General features: G+C 41.5%; 1 protein-coding gene across 1 annotated transcript in view; it reads left to right on the top strand.

The window, feature by feature from the left end:
- The window catches only part of LOC139721477 (serine/threonine-protein phosphatase 4 regulatory subunit 1-like), a 64,376-nt gene that overhangs the window by 14,323 nt on the left and 34,318 nt on the right, over nucleotides 1-15,735 (top strand). The window contains exon 2 of the mRNA XM_071632794.1: nucleotides 14,063-14,186. Within this exon, the coding sequence (XP_071488895.1) occupies nucleotides 14,063-14,186 (124 nt within the window). The remainder of the gene's footprint in view (nucleotides 1-14,062; nucleotides 14,187-15,735) is intronic.

Raw genomic sequence — 15,735 nt, 5'->3', positions numbered from 1 at the left:
ACTGTCATTGCACATTATCAGGTTTACCACTGGTGCTGCATGTATGAATTTCTTCCAGTTCTGTGATTCAATCATTGAATGGGACTTTTGCTCAAAAGTTTAGTCTTAAAGATTGAGTTTCATGTAGACACTTGTAGTTGAAGGGGGCAAGCAGTTTTCATGGATGATTAGCTAACCATCGATGATTAGCCTCAGTATGAACATACCTATTGTGTCTTCAACTGGTGTAACATGTTTGAGATATTCAGAGACCTACATAAGAGGTGGTACAACATAAAATTGTTGCTAGTTGTTGTCTTTTTCCGAATGCAATCATTTTATTAAACTCGGTGTAATTCATTCCTTAGGTAATACTGGAAGGTTCCTGTGTGAACATATTAAGGAGATACTTTAGGAAGATGGCAATGTAATGCACATTTACAGTTAGAGGTTGCTTAAAAAAAGGGGGGGGGGGTTGGATGTGATAGAGGGGAAAGGGGTGCCACAGGTATCCCGCTGAAAATCGAAGGGCAAGCCTGGACTCTTACCCATTGCATGTGCAGGGAGAGAGAGCATGTTGTCCGCATCAAGTCCGCATGGATGGAGGGCCTTTGCTGCTGCCATGATGTAAATTTTATGCACCGAACTTGCAATGTTGGCAGAGTGCCAGAGACATGTTTTGGTTTTTTGGTTTTTTTTCCCCCCTTGCCTTAGCAGATGAAAGCTCTCTTTCAGTGATTCTGTGCTGTTAACTCCTCCTCATGCCTCCTCCGTCTGGAAAGTTCCCCTTCAACTTCACTTTGCTAACTGCATGCTTGCACAGCATTGATTGATCATACGTATGGTATGCAAGTTTATTCATTTAGTCCAGGCCTCGAAAAGAAAGATGTATGGCTGTGTTTGATATCCATGTTGCAAGAGGACGTACTATGTCAGCCAGAAGCCCTCTGATTACTTTTGCTGTAAATGTAGAATCTGGTGCCACAGGAAAGTTATTTTTAATAAGTGATGGATACCCGGTAGGCCCTACCAGGAAAAGCTGTACCGCATACTGCAAGAAGAAGACAAATCAGATTTGAGAAAAATGAAAGTGCAGAAACTCTTGTTTTATGGAAATCCAGTGTACAGTGCTAAAACAACAACAACAATAACAACAAAAGATAATTCAGCAAAATGGCAGGTTTCTATTTGGTACCCCAGGACACCAGAAACCACATTTTTTTTGTATTTTTAATCATGAATTTCACTCTTGCAAAGCGTGAAATATTAGTTTGTCGATTAGATATGCTTATTGTTAGTGTCTGTGTAATGCGTAAATTGGTAGGTATAACTCTTTTGTTGAATGCATAGAATGGTGCAGCAATACTAGAAAAGTCCTGACTGAGTCATGTGATTGACGTCTGTAGATGTCTTTTGTTGCTTATATTGAGACCACCGCCACCAACAATGAGTAATGCATGAAAGACCAGTTCACCCTAGAAAAAGAAAAAAAGGAAAAAAATGATGTATTTTTATTTGACAGTGGTGGTGAGGACACCAAAGACCTTGAGCAGGTGTGTTGAATTACAGATAGTCCACAATTGGTAGAAAATCCTCCAAGACTAGCATGGTATGACTCTGATTGAGGGAAAGGGATATGGGGTCACTACCTCGCTTAAAGTTCAGGTCAGGGACAGATGAACTAATTATATTTTCTGCAAATGTTCATTCCCTGGGGCTGGCAGCAATTCTTAGGGCACTTTGATAGAGGCTCCACAAAGGAAAAAGAAAAAAAGCTTTGTTTTCTAATTGGGCGAGAAGTGTTGTGAACCACATTTGACCCTTTGCTGACATTTTAGCAAATGCTGTGGAAGTAGAGAGTATGCTCTTTTCGAATAGACACAGAGTGGACAAAAGCATTTAGTAAATTAGTGATGAGTTATTGGCCAATGTTGAATCACTGTAGCAAGAGGTCTTGCCAGATATAATGATTTTAATTCGTGGTAATGTATTATTTGCAAAGCCAACAGAAGCCACTTTATGTGTCTGCTGTTTACTAAGAGCAAAGGAATTTCCCTACCGCAAGCTTAGTGTTTTACCCCCCCCCCAAAAAAAAAAAAAAAAAAAAAAAATTATCAGGCATTTCTTTGTACCTCGAAAGATCTTGTGCATCAGCCAGAGAGAATATGAGCCGTTATCTCGCTCTTTTCTTCATGGTTAATTGAGGGGATACATCAGATCACACTGCTCTAAACTGTCAACTCATTCCGTACCGCACGACTGTATCTGTCAAAATTATCATTCAAGTCCTTTTATTTTTCTTTTCACATTCTTGCACAAAAAGCAATTCTGACCTGGCGGTTCTCGTTGGGAAGCATAGCAGCCAAGTGGGAAGCAGGGTTTGGTCTGCCTTTGTTCAACATACAGCCAAATGAAATCATTCACTGATGCTGAAAGCTTCCAATTTAACCATACTTGAGTGGGGAAAAAATGAGAGAAGGGGAAAAAAAAAGGGAAAGAGGAAGAAGCCACCCTTATTCCCTTCTGCTAGACTGCCATTAGCTAGTTTCATTTGCAGACTTTTATTTCATTCCAGCTACGGAGGATTGTGTCTATTATATATATATTTTTTAAAGTTATTTTTAATGGTATTGCTTCCTCTTTGTGTAAATAAAGACTAGCGCGGGCTCCGCATGTGAATGCAGAAATGGTGGCAGTAGGATTTGAAAAGCCAGTCTTTTTATCAAGTGACAATCGAGTGAAATCCATGCAAGGGCTTGACTTGACTTTCATCGTTGGGATGACGACAATGAAAGGTTCTTTGCAACCACAACTATTGGCGGGGGGGGGGGGGGGGGGGGGGCTGCGCTATGCTCTGCCATGTGCTCTGATGGCAGTGTTCAGCGAGGCATTCATTTCATGTGCCAGAGCGCCGGCAACAAAAGGGCAGGAGAGAGAGGAAATGCAGCCTATAAACTCTCCTTGTTCTTTAATAAGTCTGTATGCTTTTCTCTTCCACAACGATTGCAAGCAAACTTCCACATGTATCTAGCTGAATGATCGAGAGAAACCATCCCCCCCCCCCCCCATGTGCACTGGTGTATCTTCCTTCCTAGGTAATGTGTATTTGTCAGGTATTTCACCAGATAGAAAATCCTAGTGAAGTCCTGTGTATGACATAGGTTTACATGCATCCTATTGAAATGATTGTGCTGCTTTAGCATATGACGTAGAAGAACTGTTTTCAAGCACATTTTAGTTGAGCCTAATGTCTCGTATAATTGCCACATATATCCATAGCATTCTTATTTCATTTTTATCTGATTTTGTTGTTGTAAGTGATATACTTTCAATTGAGGACCACATCAATAGGTATGAATATAAGTTATACTAGTGTTGCTGACTGCTAGTTGTGCATTGCTCAAGCAAGACAATAGGGCCTTTACATTTCATTCATGTACTGGGGAAGATGCTTTGAGATGTTGTTAATTTCACAAGTATTAGTTGACCACAAAGGTTGTGAAACTAATAGCACGATGAGGTAGATGCCATTGTCAGTCACAAACATTATAGGCCTACCTGATGTCACTCTCATTCTCTATGAGACTATGTGGAATTATAGGCCTACAATACTCCTTGGGACCACCACTTTAATGGTGACAATACCCAAATGTACGTGTGGACTGAGTAAATGCAGTAATATTAGGTGATCACATAGGCCCTATGTGAAATTTGAAGAAAATTTGAAGAAAAATTCAGAAGTTAGGAATTTTTGAAGTTTCAGTGCCATCACCGCTGGATGAGAAGACTGCAACAGTTTGAGATGTCTTTGCAGGACTATGATACAATGTATACAGAATACATAAAGAGAATTGAACACATTTTCTCTTTTTAAGCATAATTAAAAGGCACTTGACTTCCAACTGTAGGTTCCCAACCTCTTCCAGAAAGGAGGGGGAATGATATTAACAAGTAGAGGGAAGGGAATGTGTCCTTTTCATTTAAAAAAAGAAGAAAATGAAATATTGTTGAATTTTCTTGATATTTTCTGACAAAGACTTCTATTTACAAAGACTGACAGTTTTATCTGACAATACTTCTATAAAAGTCAACTTGAACAACAGAATGAATTTTCCCTCTCATTTCTGTTTTTATGTTTTTTTTTATGTTTTTTTTTTTTTAAATCTTCGGAGTGCATGGACAGCAATCTCTGCTAGCATTCCCTCCCCACCCCCATCCATTCACATTCTGGAGATTGTACCTTACCCTACCTTGATTTGTTTCTTGGCAAGTGTAAGCAACTGCATACTTGAAATTGCTCTGCTTATTTTCGCAGTAGTGGCATTGCCCCTGCCAACTGGCTAATGAAATAGCTCAAATTAAGTCATAATATGCAAGCTTGTTGGCTGAAATAACCTGTGTTTGCAGGAATCTAAATGGTTTGGCATATTTTCACCACCATTAATATGCCGCTTAATGAAACATTTTTGGACTTGAGAAGGTCAGTTCTTTGCAGTCCTTGTTCGTTAGACTAAGTGCTGCCGAGCCGAGATCATTGGGAGTTCTCTTTGAATTATGATTGTGTGGCTAAGGGAAGAAATGGTGCGTTAGTTCGGTGGTTATTATTCTAACCTGGGGCGGCAATGCCCCCCTGCTCGGCCAGAGCAGGGTGTCAAACCTCCATTCATTACTCCGTGCCTTTCAAATTAATGCATTCACTAGGCTGCAGAGTGAGAGGAAAAAGAAAGAAAGAAGAGAAAAGGTGGCTTGCGCCAGACTGCTGGCATCTGCAGTCAGAACTTAGCGTAGAAGACAATATAATGAGTCATATAAAAATATCTGTCATATCATAAGTGCATACATTTGTACATATGAGGCATTAATATATAGGCCTATATTTTCTTTATGTTATAAATGAAAGGGCATATATGTGAAGTTTCCTCTAGCCTATTGGGGAAGGATGAGAGTGTTATATATGTATTTTTTTTTGGGGGGGGGGTCACTTTGCTCTAGAAAGAAAGAAAAAAAAATAGTGTGTGAAAGTTAATTAGCAATGGATTTACTTGTTCTTTCGAAGAGGATTCTATTTATGTAGCATTATTTGTGTACTGTAAGAGTGGGTGGTGGTGATGTTAGTTTCAGTTTCTGTGAATTGCTTGTACAAAGCTCTGCAGTACTTCCTGGAAATTTGAAATGCTGAAAAAGGGTGTGTAAAACCAGTGCATCGAGGTTTGAATGGCCTTCGTTCAGTACAGGGATAAGGGTCTGAGAAGCAGACTAGTTTGCTAAGGGGTCAAATAGCCTACTCAGCTGACCTCATCAGCTGGGTCACGCTACCCAGCAAGCATGCTGAATCTGGTCTTGCCGCCAAAAAATGAAAGGGCATGCATCTTGTGTGCAGGCAGGGCATTTTTATTAGCGAGCGGTGCAGCCGAGGAGACTGCATGCTGCTTTCCCTTTTCAGCCCAGGCTCTGGCGTGTGCCTGTATAATAAGAGAGCGCCTGGCTTCCAGTATGAGCTCATTCTCAGTCTTGTGATCGTCTTGTGAAGGTGGTGATGGCAGGATTTTTTTTCTCTCCCTCCTTTTTTTTTTATGTCGTCATGTCAGATGAAGCTGGGTGGCTGCAGTGAGCGCAGCACACTCTGACTTTCTTCCCACACATATGGAAGACATTTCCAATCGGTGGAAGGTGCTCGACATTGTTGCTGGTAGTGGTAGGTCATCTTGCAGCGCCGGAACAATCCAGGCTGTAAAACCCATGCAGTCGAGAGATTTCTGTGGGATAGGAGGTTTCCATTCCAACGTGGCAGGGCAGCGCCAACGTAACACGAGGCCACCCATCTCGCTGTTGCGAGGGAAGGGAAGAACGCAGAAACCAAGATGGCGGATGCTCTATCTGGAGCCATCTCGTAACATGCCTGTGGCCATACTCGGGAATATGCATCGCATGGTGGTTCGCTGCCGGTAACCTGCAGTGAATCTGTAATGCATGCTGTTGTGAGTACCTCGCCGTGGCACAGCGCCGTGGCTGGCGCACCAACCTATCCCTCCTTCGCCCCTCCATATTCATGACATGGCAGTGCTGGGCGGAGGACCACATGTTCAGGGGGCTGGGAGTGCACCCAGTCGCCACATGGCCCCATCGTTTCCTGTTTGCCAGCCACCAAGCTTGACTTGGCCTTCATGGTTCCAGCGGGGGAGACTCTTGGATTGGCTGTGTTTGGTATGTATCCCATATGTTCAGCTTTGTTCACTCAAATTTTGCCCCCCAAATCGTCACATCCATGTCAGAATCTCGACTGATGTTCAGCCTATTCATTTCCATAGTTAGAATGGATTTTTTTTTTTTTGCCTGAGTCTAGCCGTGGGAAGGTGTGTGATGGGTAGGAAATTCCATCTGTGTGCTTTATACAGCCACTGATACCACGAAGCTCGTTGTAGCTCCATGCTGTTACTGCTTCCAGTGGTTATGGAGTGCAGGCTGGGTGATGGAGTTAGCACCTGTTCACTTCTGACATGGCCACTTTGTGCATATTCAGCAAAATGATGCCTCCTTACGGCTTCCTACAGTCTCCTATGCCTGGATGTGTCGTGTCTGTCCCAAGATGCTGATGTTGATGCTTTTTTTTTTTTTTGAGGGGGGGGGGGGGGGAGGGAAAATCAAAAATGTGAAGGACAAGTTATGTTTAGGATTCAGGAGGTATTCCCTGCCCGTATTTGATAAAATCTTGTGGACCTGTTGAATTGAGCAGGCTAACTTTTGTCATAAAATTTGTTAATGTGTTATGTGGTTGATGCTCAGTCATTAGATCTACTTTGTAAGTACTACAAATTGTAGATCATATTTTGTGACAACATTTCATTGTGTATTTTGAACAAGAGAAGCTTGTCATGTGTGCTTGCTCTCATTCTCTGTTTTTCTGAAATATATGAAAATGGATTTTCAAAGCCTTGTCTTCTACTCTGTCACTGACAAGAGTTGAGTCTTTTTCAATTTTGTGAGGATACAGTGTGTGCATTGATCACCGGAGATATTTCAAGGCAGCCATGTCGAACAACAAACAGCCTTTTATTTTTCTTGCATGGTTTCACATTGTGTTGTATTGTTTAATGTAATTACTTGGAGTATAAGACTTGTATCCCTTGAATTTCGTTAATCACATCGTAGGAAGCTATTTCTTAGGGGAAGATAGCTGAACATGCCCAAAGAAAGGTTGAATGAAACAACCTTTCTTTTTTTTTTTCTTTGTTTCCTGGTTTGTTTGGTTTTGGTTTTTTTTTTTGTCTTCACACACACACATACACACACACACACACACACACACAAATGCACACACATTTTTTTCTTTTTCTCTTGTGACATGCCATGCAATATATGGTTATAAGCACACACAAAGGATACGCGCGCACACACACACACACACTCATACTGAATGCACATGCACACATGCCTGCATACAGATACACACAAATGCACACAGTGACTAATCCAGCTGAAGTTACCAGCACATGTTTCTGACCAACAAAGGAATTAAAAGAGTTAGTGAGCTAAGCCATGTGTATGCTGGTTTATTTGAGGTTTCTGGCCATAAGCTTTGTAAAGGGGGGGCAGCATCCAAGCTGTGCTGGCGTGCAGTCAGTCAATCTTTCACTGAACCATATGAACCAATGACTTGAGTGCTTACCCATGCGTGGAATACACATCTCTCTACACTTCTTTTGTCACAGTGAAGGGAGGAACTTCTTTGTGTGTGGAAGTGCACACTTTGAGGTTTTCTGGCGGGTCTTTTTTTTTAAATTCATATGTGGACAAAGCCCATAGTGCTTGCAGTTATGACCATTTTGTGGACTGGAGAAAGGGGAGACCACAGTTTCCACGACTGAGCAAACAATAGGCTTTCAAATAACCCAAGAAACACCTGCTAGAAACCCTAGCCCTTCTGCTCCTTGCCATTCCTCCGGCGAGTGAACAGTGTGATTGGAGGAATGCTCCAAGTCGTGAGCAGCAGCAGTATGTGTGTAGTGCAGTGCAGGGGACAGGCCGGCATGGAAAGCCGGCCGCATGGCAAGCACATGGCAGAACCCAGGCTGGGAAGGTTGGCCAGAGTGCAGTGGGTAAGTCAGGGGGTGTGTAAATCCAAATGTGTGTGGATGTACAGCACTCAATGTGACTAGACAGAAGAGCTTTATGACATGACAGCCTCTTGAAACTACAATGTATTGGAATTTTCGCTATTACCCGGTAAAATTTTTCAGAGCAGTTGCCTACTATTGACTGTTTGAGGCTTAATTTCTTGGCAGAAAAGAGTATTCCTTTGATGCAAACCTTGATGTTGTGAAACAATTGCCCAGTTGTTGAATTGGTGTTATAGGGGAAACTCAATTTTCTGTTGAAACCCCGCATTTAGATGAAAATCAGGGTGAAAAAGATTGATTTTTTAAAAGATGTTTTTCATACTTGCAATTATAGTAAGCGCAAGATAAAGATGTTTTCCTCTTATTTTGCTCTGACTCTGATCCGCAGACTCTAATAGATGGAGGACAGATTCGTTCCTTTGTTGTTGTTAGGCGATTGGTATGCTCGAAATTAAACTGCATATCAAGGAGTTGTGCAAGTTTTCATGGATTTATTGGTGTAGATTTGTAATCACTTTCTCATCAATTATTACGATCGATTTCAAACCATTTAAACATTAAAATAAAAGGTGTGGAGTCTGGTCACAAATTCTATCTATAATACGTAAATTGTACAATTAATTTTTGTGTTGGGTTACACTACAGTAGGCACTTATACTGAAACTTAAATTTGCAGATAAGTGTTGATCTCAGTTGTCATTGTTAGCCAGTAGTAGGACTATTTGAACTTGAAAAGATGTTTGGTCATTGATTGAGAAAGGGAAAGGGAGATGGAAAATGCTAGCGAATGCCTGGAAGTTCATATGCCGAAGACTGAAAGGTGCACATTTATAGGGACCTATCATGTCTTGCTAACTTGATCCAACTTTATCTCTTAATCAGTGAACTTCACCGCATTTCCCTTGGGATGCATGACCCACGAGCAGCGGACTGCATTGAATGTTTGGACAGATGCGCTACCGAAAAAAAGAAGATCCAATTCATGAATTCCCTCTAGAAATATCCCCATTGTGATTTCAGGTTTTGTGGGCCATTCAAACAGTTGGTGCCAGTCGTCCTCTTTGCTGGGCTCATTTGTTCAGAAATATGTCAGGAAAAAAAGCTGGATGGGGTCCAATTCAAACTCTGTGCGTATCTGTGTGGAGATTACACAGGGGTAGGGCAATACCTGATTCATTATTCATGCATATTTTTGTGGAGAATCTGAAGTGGTAAGCTTGGATTTCCAATCGCTTCACAGAAGGCATCATGCTTGAGTAAATGTTGTAGGACATTGAGATATTAAAACTTGGCTAGTAAGTTTGCAAGTTCGTTATAGTTGCGTGAAGAGCAGTATGTATGTTTTGTACCTTTGTTGAAATGAACAAATTCCATGGTAGTTTTGAAATGTAATGATTGTATGGAATTTGTCCTTTTCAGGTAAAGTAGTGGTATTATGGAACTGTTAGGGCTCATGTGAACTGTGAACTTTGTAATATTGTCATGTAAATGTTTGTATCCTATTTTGGGATGTATCTTCAGTCATCTGTCCCCTTTTAACATTAGAGGACATTGACATAATATGACTCCTTCCATTCTTGTGGTCTAAAGTCTTAGGAATGTTGTTCGCTGTACTTTGTAAAACGAAATAAATGGTGAAATGTAGGCCGTATTGAAATTCCAAAATTACCACCTGCAGGAAAATCGTTGGCCACCATTTACTGAGAGGACATTGCTGTAGGCTTATAGCATAAGAATGACTGTGTGAGATGTCAAATAGAAGAAAGGGAAAATTCATGATTATATTAGGTTTCTTTGAAAATTCAGGAAATTGAAATGATTGCTGCTAACATGCTGCTTCTTAGAAGGCACTCCTGCTCAGTTCAAATATTGGACTGCGACCAACACCTTGCCGGCTCCTTGTTCAAAGGATAAGAAAAGTATTGGAGAACAGAGGTCGCATTCTTGTGGCATGGTTCCCACGGCCAGAGATGCAAAGGTCAATCAAAGGTCATGCTGGAGAAAGGTAGGGGAGGGGGAGGGTAGGTAGGGGCAAGACATTTTGATTTATTTACCTTTTACTTACTTTCTTTGGCTGAAATCCTACCCCCCCCCCCCACCCTCCTCCTATGATAAAGATTTGAAGAGCTTATAAAGTCTATTCTTGGAGGGTGCATTCTGCTGCAAGGTATAACAATTGTATAAGTTGAGCAAACTGGATTTTCCTTCAAGTTCAGCAAGTTTCAGATAGCTGGAGGAGTCAGGGGTACTGGTAGGTGGTATTTTCAGGAGATGGTGTTTATTTGTTCACCCTCCTCTCCTGCTACCAGAGTTTTGCTATCTCCATTTCTCTGCCCGTCTCTTTTTTTTTTTCTTCTCAGTGTCACCCTTTTGTCTTTGTCTTTGAGGCAGTCAATGAGGAACCCAAAGTTAATGTCCCAGAACCCGCTGTTAGCCTGACATAGAGCGAGTCTGCCGATGAATAAATCATGTCAGCAGCGAGGTGATGTATAGATCGTTTCCCAAGACTGTCAGCGTCTGCATGTAGTATAATATCTCTCAAGAGTGCATGGTGCACTCCTCCTGCTGCACTACTATACCTTCAGCAGTCCCCACTTGTGATGCAGTACCTGTACAAATGTACACCACCATGCTTGGAATTTCATTCTCTAGAACTTTGTTTCAGCCATGTATAGTTTCTGTTGAAGCCGATCTGTATGTAGTAAAGATCACCTATCGGTGGTCATACCACCATATGTGATGTTCAGCCTCGGGTTAATGCACTCTGGTGCTTTTTTTTTTTTTTTAGCTACAGGAAAAAGCTTTGATATGAATAGTTTTGTGCGGAAGATTTTTTTTTTTTCCAGTGTTGAATAATGCAGTGCTGGAAACATCTGGTGTTGAGATACATTGATATTACCACACACATTAAAACAATATCGACCATTCAATATTACTGGGCATAGTCACATTTCAAAAGGGAAGATGATGTTAGTTTCAAAACAATTTCACCGCCTGCAAGTTTTGGTTTATGGATCTCTTCATTCCAGACTGAGAGGTATCATTCAGTTAGCACGCTATCAAAGCATACACTTGAGAACAACAGCATCGCTTCAAATACTTGAAAAATTGGTATACGTATGCAATTTCATTGCACATTTCTCGTGTGCTGTGGGTTTTAGCTGGTTAGGGGTGGGGATGGGACAAAGATGTTACAGCTGCAAGGGCTTGATGAGGTTGTATGCGTAATTGTCTTCCGTGACCTGAATATTGGGGTGCAGCATATGTGCATCTCATCGCGCTGTCGCAACGGAGCCCGTAGGGCCGCCGAAATTTAATCAAAAAGTGGTAACACTGCTGCACCTGTGCTTATCAACCATGCCTAATTATCCACTTTTGACGAGGGATTCACTGTCACTATTAATGAAGCTGGAAGGGAGACTGGTGTGGAGCAGCGGGGAATCACACCCTGTCAAGATGAGCTGTGTCTTGGTCCTCCCCTAGGGGCGGGGGTGGGGAGGGGAACTAGTGGAATTCTCGGCTCACTTCATACCTAGAGCTCATTCCATCCCTTCCTTTTAAAAGATGAGTGTAGCATCCAAAGAAACAGCTATCCAAACACAAGAAGGTGAAGGACTCCTGTTTATCTAAAAACATAACACCATGCTTCAATGATAGAACTAGTAAGAGAAGTAGCTATCTCCCCATCTACCCCCCCCCCCCCTCCCTTCGCATAATGACTTGTGTCACTAAGTATAAGTTTCTCTGACAGCCTACCTGTGTATATGAACAATTATATCCATATCACTATACACATCTCAAATCCAAGAAAGCTCAAAGCCTTATGGATGATGAAATGGAAGATGAGAGGTAATTGTCAACCTCTTGCATTATTTTTGCTTTTAATGATTAGTTTGCAAATTAGCAAAGAAGTCCATTATACTGGAGTATTGCTTAAATGATGAAAGTAATGCACACTCAATTCTGCATTGAGTGGAGTTCAAGAAAGAATACCCAGATTGATAGGGAATTTGGAATTTTATCTCTTGAGATTGAATTTTTGAACGAAGAAATGTTCAGTTTTTGAACAAAGAAATGTTCAGAAATTTGATTCATTGCTTAGATACACGTATGAGATTTCATCAGAAGTGGAGTTTGCGTGCACTAAAGTCACGTGTGTGATGTTCAAGGAAGTGATGAGCCTGGACTCTTTAAAAAAGGAACAAACAAAATCTAGTACTGTAAATAGCCTGCCTATTGGTGCATAACTGAAGAATCTCTTTTCCCTGTCACAAACTGGCCAGGAAGGAAGGAAAGGCCATTCAGGAAAAAAAGAAAGAATAACTAAGCAAAAACTGTTCAGCTGGAAAACAAGGACAAAGTAATAGAGACAGTAGGTCCTAATAGCTTTTCTTTACCACTGGACATCATGGTGTATTGTATTGCTGCCTCTCTACCCATGCGCAGAATGCTCCTTGGTTGTCCACATTCAGTGAGATTTTGTGTCTTGCTTTATTCTCGAGATGGTTAAAGTATTTTGTTTCAAAAAAATTAAAATGTTTGCAGATGTGTGTAGTGCAAAACTTATTCATACATCTGCAACCTTGTGACCCTGAGGACTACAATGAATTGCAAGGATTGTATGTCAATCAGTTCTGTTTGAGAACAGAAGGGGACTCCTGTACTTCACCTTCTTTCAGCAGTGAGCATCTTTAGAAAAGGCGCTGTTAGTAAAAGCTGGAGTTTTTGGTCTTGACTGGTGTGGAACATCTACGTGTATTTCGCTAGAAGCAAAAATTTCTCATGATTTATTACTTCCAGGACCATTTCTCTCTTGTAGGGATAGCCTGCAAACCTTTTGTCCCTCAATTTAACCTTGCACATTTCTAAGGGAGTGTGTTAGCCTTGAAACACATCGAGAAGAATGACAGGCTAAGGAGATGTACAGTTTTTTGCCTGTACTAAAACTGGGTCCCCACAGCACAGGAAAATCTTGGGAGACTGGTTCAGTGTGACTTACACAGAAACCTTCCTTCTCCGGCAAATTGATTGATTACTCAGCTGCATAGGTAATGTTTAAAGGTGACGATCGTTCATGTACGTTCAACATTCAATGCAGGGTGGTACAAACCTGCTTTCACTTTCAAGTATAGTATGCCAGGGGCATCTGAAAGTAACCGTTGGGCCCTAATGTGAATACCTGGTAGGCTCTTGCCTGTTCAGAATGTGGGACTCTTGCTTGATTACCCCTGAGGACAAGTGAGAACAATATCTTTGATTATGGTTGTCCTGGAAGGCTGCATTAATAAAATGCAGTGCTCCTAAATGCAAAGATAAGCCATCGAATTTCTTTTGTCTTACTCGTTACGTTAGTCGTCATGCGTTTGTGTTATATCACTTCTGTTGGCAGAAATTGTAGAACCCTGATAAAGAACCACTTGCTTTGTATGTGAAATGAGGCTCTCTAGTATTCAAATGAGGCACGGTGTTAATTGTACGCAGAGTCAACCTCTCTAGGCTTTCTTCATTGTGTCTTTGCTGTCAAGGTGAAGACACCTTCGCTTTACAGATTTTATAACCAGCGGTATGAAACTTTCACGGATTAGAGCCAACAGCCTATTGCGCATCTTGAAACTTTGGCGAATTGTTGACTGTGAAGAATTTACGAGTATACTACACGTAGGCCAGCTGGATTGTGTGAACAGAAATTTTGATGCGCATATTACTTTTGCAAATTGCAGCTCCTCATGAAATTGGCAAAAGTTCCATGTCCAAAAAAAATTTGGGTTTTACAGTACTTGATCGGTATGTCCACAGTGTACATGAGACTTTGTGTTTTGTGTGTGTGTGTGTGTCTGTGTTTGTGTGTGTATGCGTGGGTGTGTGTGTGGGGGGGGGGGGTATGTGTGCTTTATCTCTGAAGTGTAGAGACAATACCATCATGTGATACTCATCCATTGTTTTGATTCTCTTCCTGTGCCCTGCAGTGGAAGGGGAGGACGGAGAGGTTGGTATGGTCAGCTCAGCCATCGACACCCCATCCCAGGAGGAGGCGCTCTCCCCCCTGGCCAGGCTGCGAAAGGACATTCACAGCGACAATGTCTTCAACAGGTAATGATTCTCTTCTCTCTACCCCCTGGCTTTTAATTGGGGGGGGGGGGGGGGTGGAAAGCTTGTATAGTGATCAGGGGAAGGGAAGGGGCAGGTGTGGGCAAAAAAGATATGGGAAATTGATAAGAAATCTCGGGAAAGATGAGGCAGTTATCAGTGGTTGCATTTATTGTCTTTACTTGAGAGCAAAGCACACACAAACAAGTAGAGCTTGATGACTCAACTATTGTATGTGCTTTCATCATTAAAGTTTAATACATAACCAAACCCTCCCCCCCCCCAAAAAAAAAAAAAAGAAAAAAAAAAGAAAAAAGAAAAAACATGGTGTCTAATCATTCACAATATGGAGTAGCAGGTGGATGATATGAATATTTGAAGTTGCCCTTGGCACCTTGATACTAGTCACAAGCCTGCGTGAATGTGAAATGTAAAGAGGACGGAGACAAGAATGGAAATGTCCAACTAGTGAGGAAATTAATTTGGCTGCAGAGAGTGATGTGATATCAACACTTGGAGATTCACACCAGAGCAGAGTGCTAGTCTTGTTTGTGTAAAAACATTTTCTTTTGCTGTTGCTGCGTTGTTATTGATATAGTTGTTCCCATTCCCACAAGCATGTGATGGAGGTGCCAGTATGGTGGTACCCAGTAATCTTCTGCCTCCTGTACTTCCAGGCTATAATCCTGTAGGTGTTAAGGTCCATGCTGCTGTTGTGTAATAAAGTCTCTTTTTCTTTCTCTGTGGATAATGTTTTATCCCCCCCCCCCCCCACCATGCTAAAGCATGTTTATTGTTTCCACCAATATCCCGCAATATGGCCTTCCATTTGGAGATGGTACCAGGACTTTTTCTTTTAACATGAGCCATAGCTTTGTATGTAGAAATCCCCTTTAATTTGACCTAGCTTTTTCAGAGATGAGGAATAGTACAATATCAAGCCAAGATATTTTCTTGCAAATTCTGTTTCATAGAGTAGGCCTACATTGCTGTTGGCAGCTTGAATACTTCTTCTGAGCATGGTAAACCTGCCATTCAGGATCATCAATATGAATTTAAAGGTGTACACTACAGATGGATTTTCTTTCTGACATGTCGGGTCTGAAAGGAGGTACATTTCTATGCTACAAGTTGCTCTACAGCAGAATTATGTGGCACAAGGGAATTTGCATCGTTCTATTAGTGGTGCTGTTTTGGTTCAGTTATAGATGGATGCTTAGGTGTACTTGACCAGAAGGCGACTATGAGCCCCTCCACCTAAAATACAATTCCAAATTGGGTAATTGATCCAGGGGGGTGTTTCATCAAGCTTGTCAGCGCTGACAAGTTGTCAGTCTCTGACAATCACCATAGTAACAGTCAGTGCCCTGAGCATCTCAGCCAATCAAAACCAAGGATTTTGCTAAAATTGTCAGAGACTGACAACTTGTTAGCGCTGACTAAATTGATGAAACACCCCCAGGAGTAAAAAGCCAGGAATGTTGTAATTTTCATCACTGCAGTCACATGCTCCTTCTTACAGGTTTTCTGGCATTTACAGTAGTTAAACAAT

This window comes from Diadema antillarum, unplaced genomic scaffold (genome assembly GCF_040938485.1).
Source record: "Diadema antillarum isolate AM-2024a unplaced genomic scaffold, OU_Dant_1.0 scf00000143, whole genome shotgun sequence".
Classification (NCBI taxonomy): domain Eukaryota; kingdom Metazoa; phylum Echinodermata; class Echinoidea; order Diadematoida; family Diadematidae; genus Diadema; species Diadema antillarum.
This window is presented reverse-complemented; position numbering and strand designations above follow the sequence as displayed.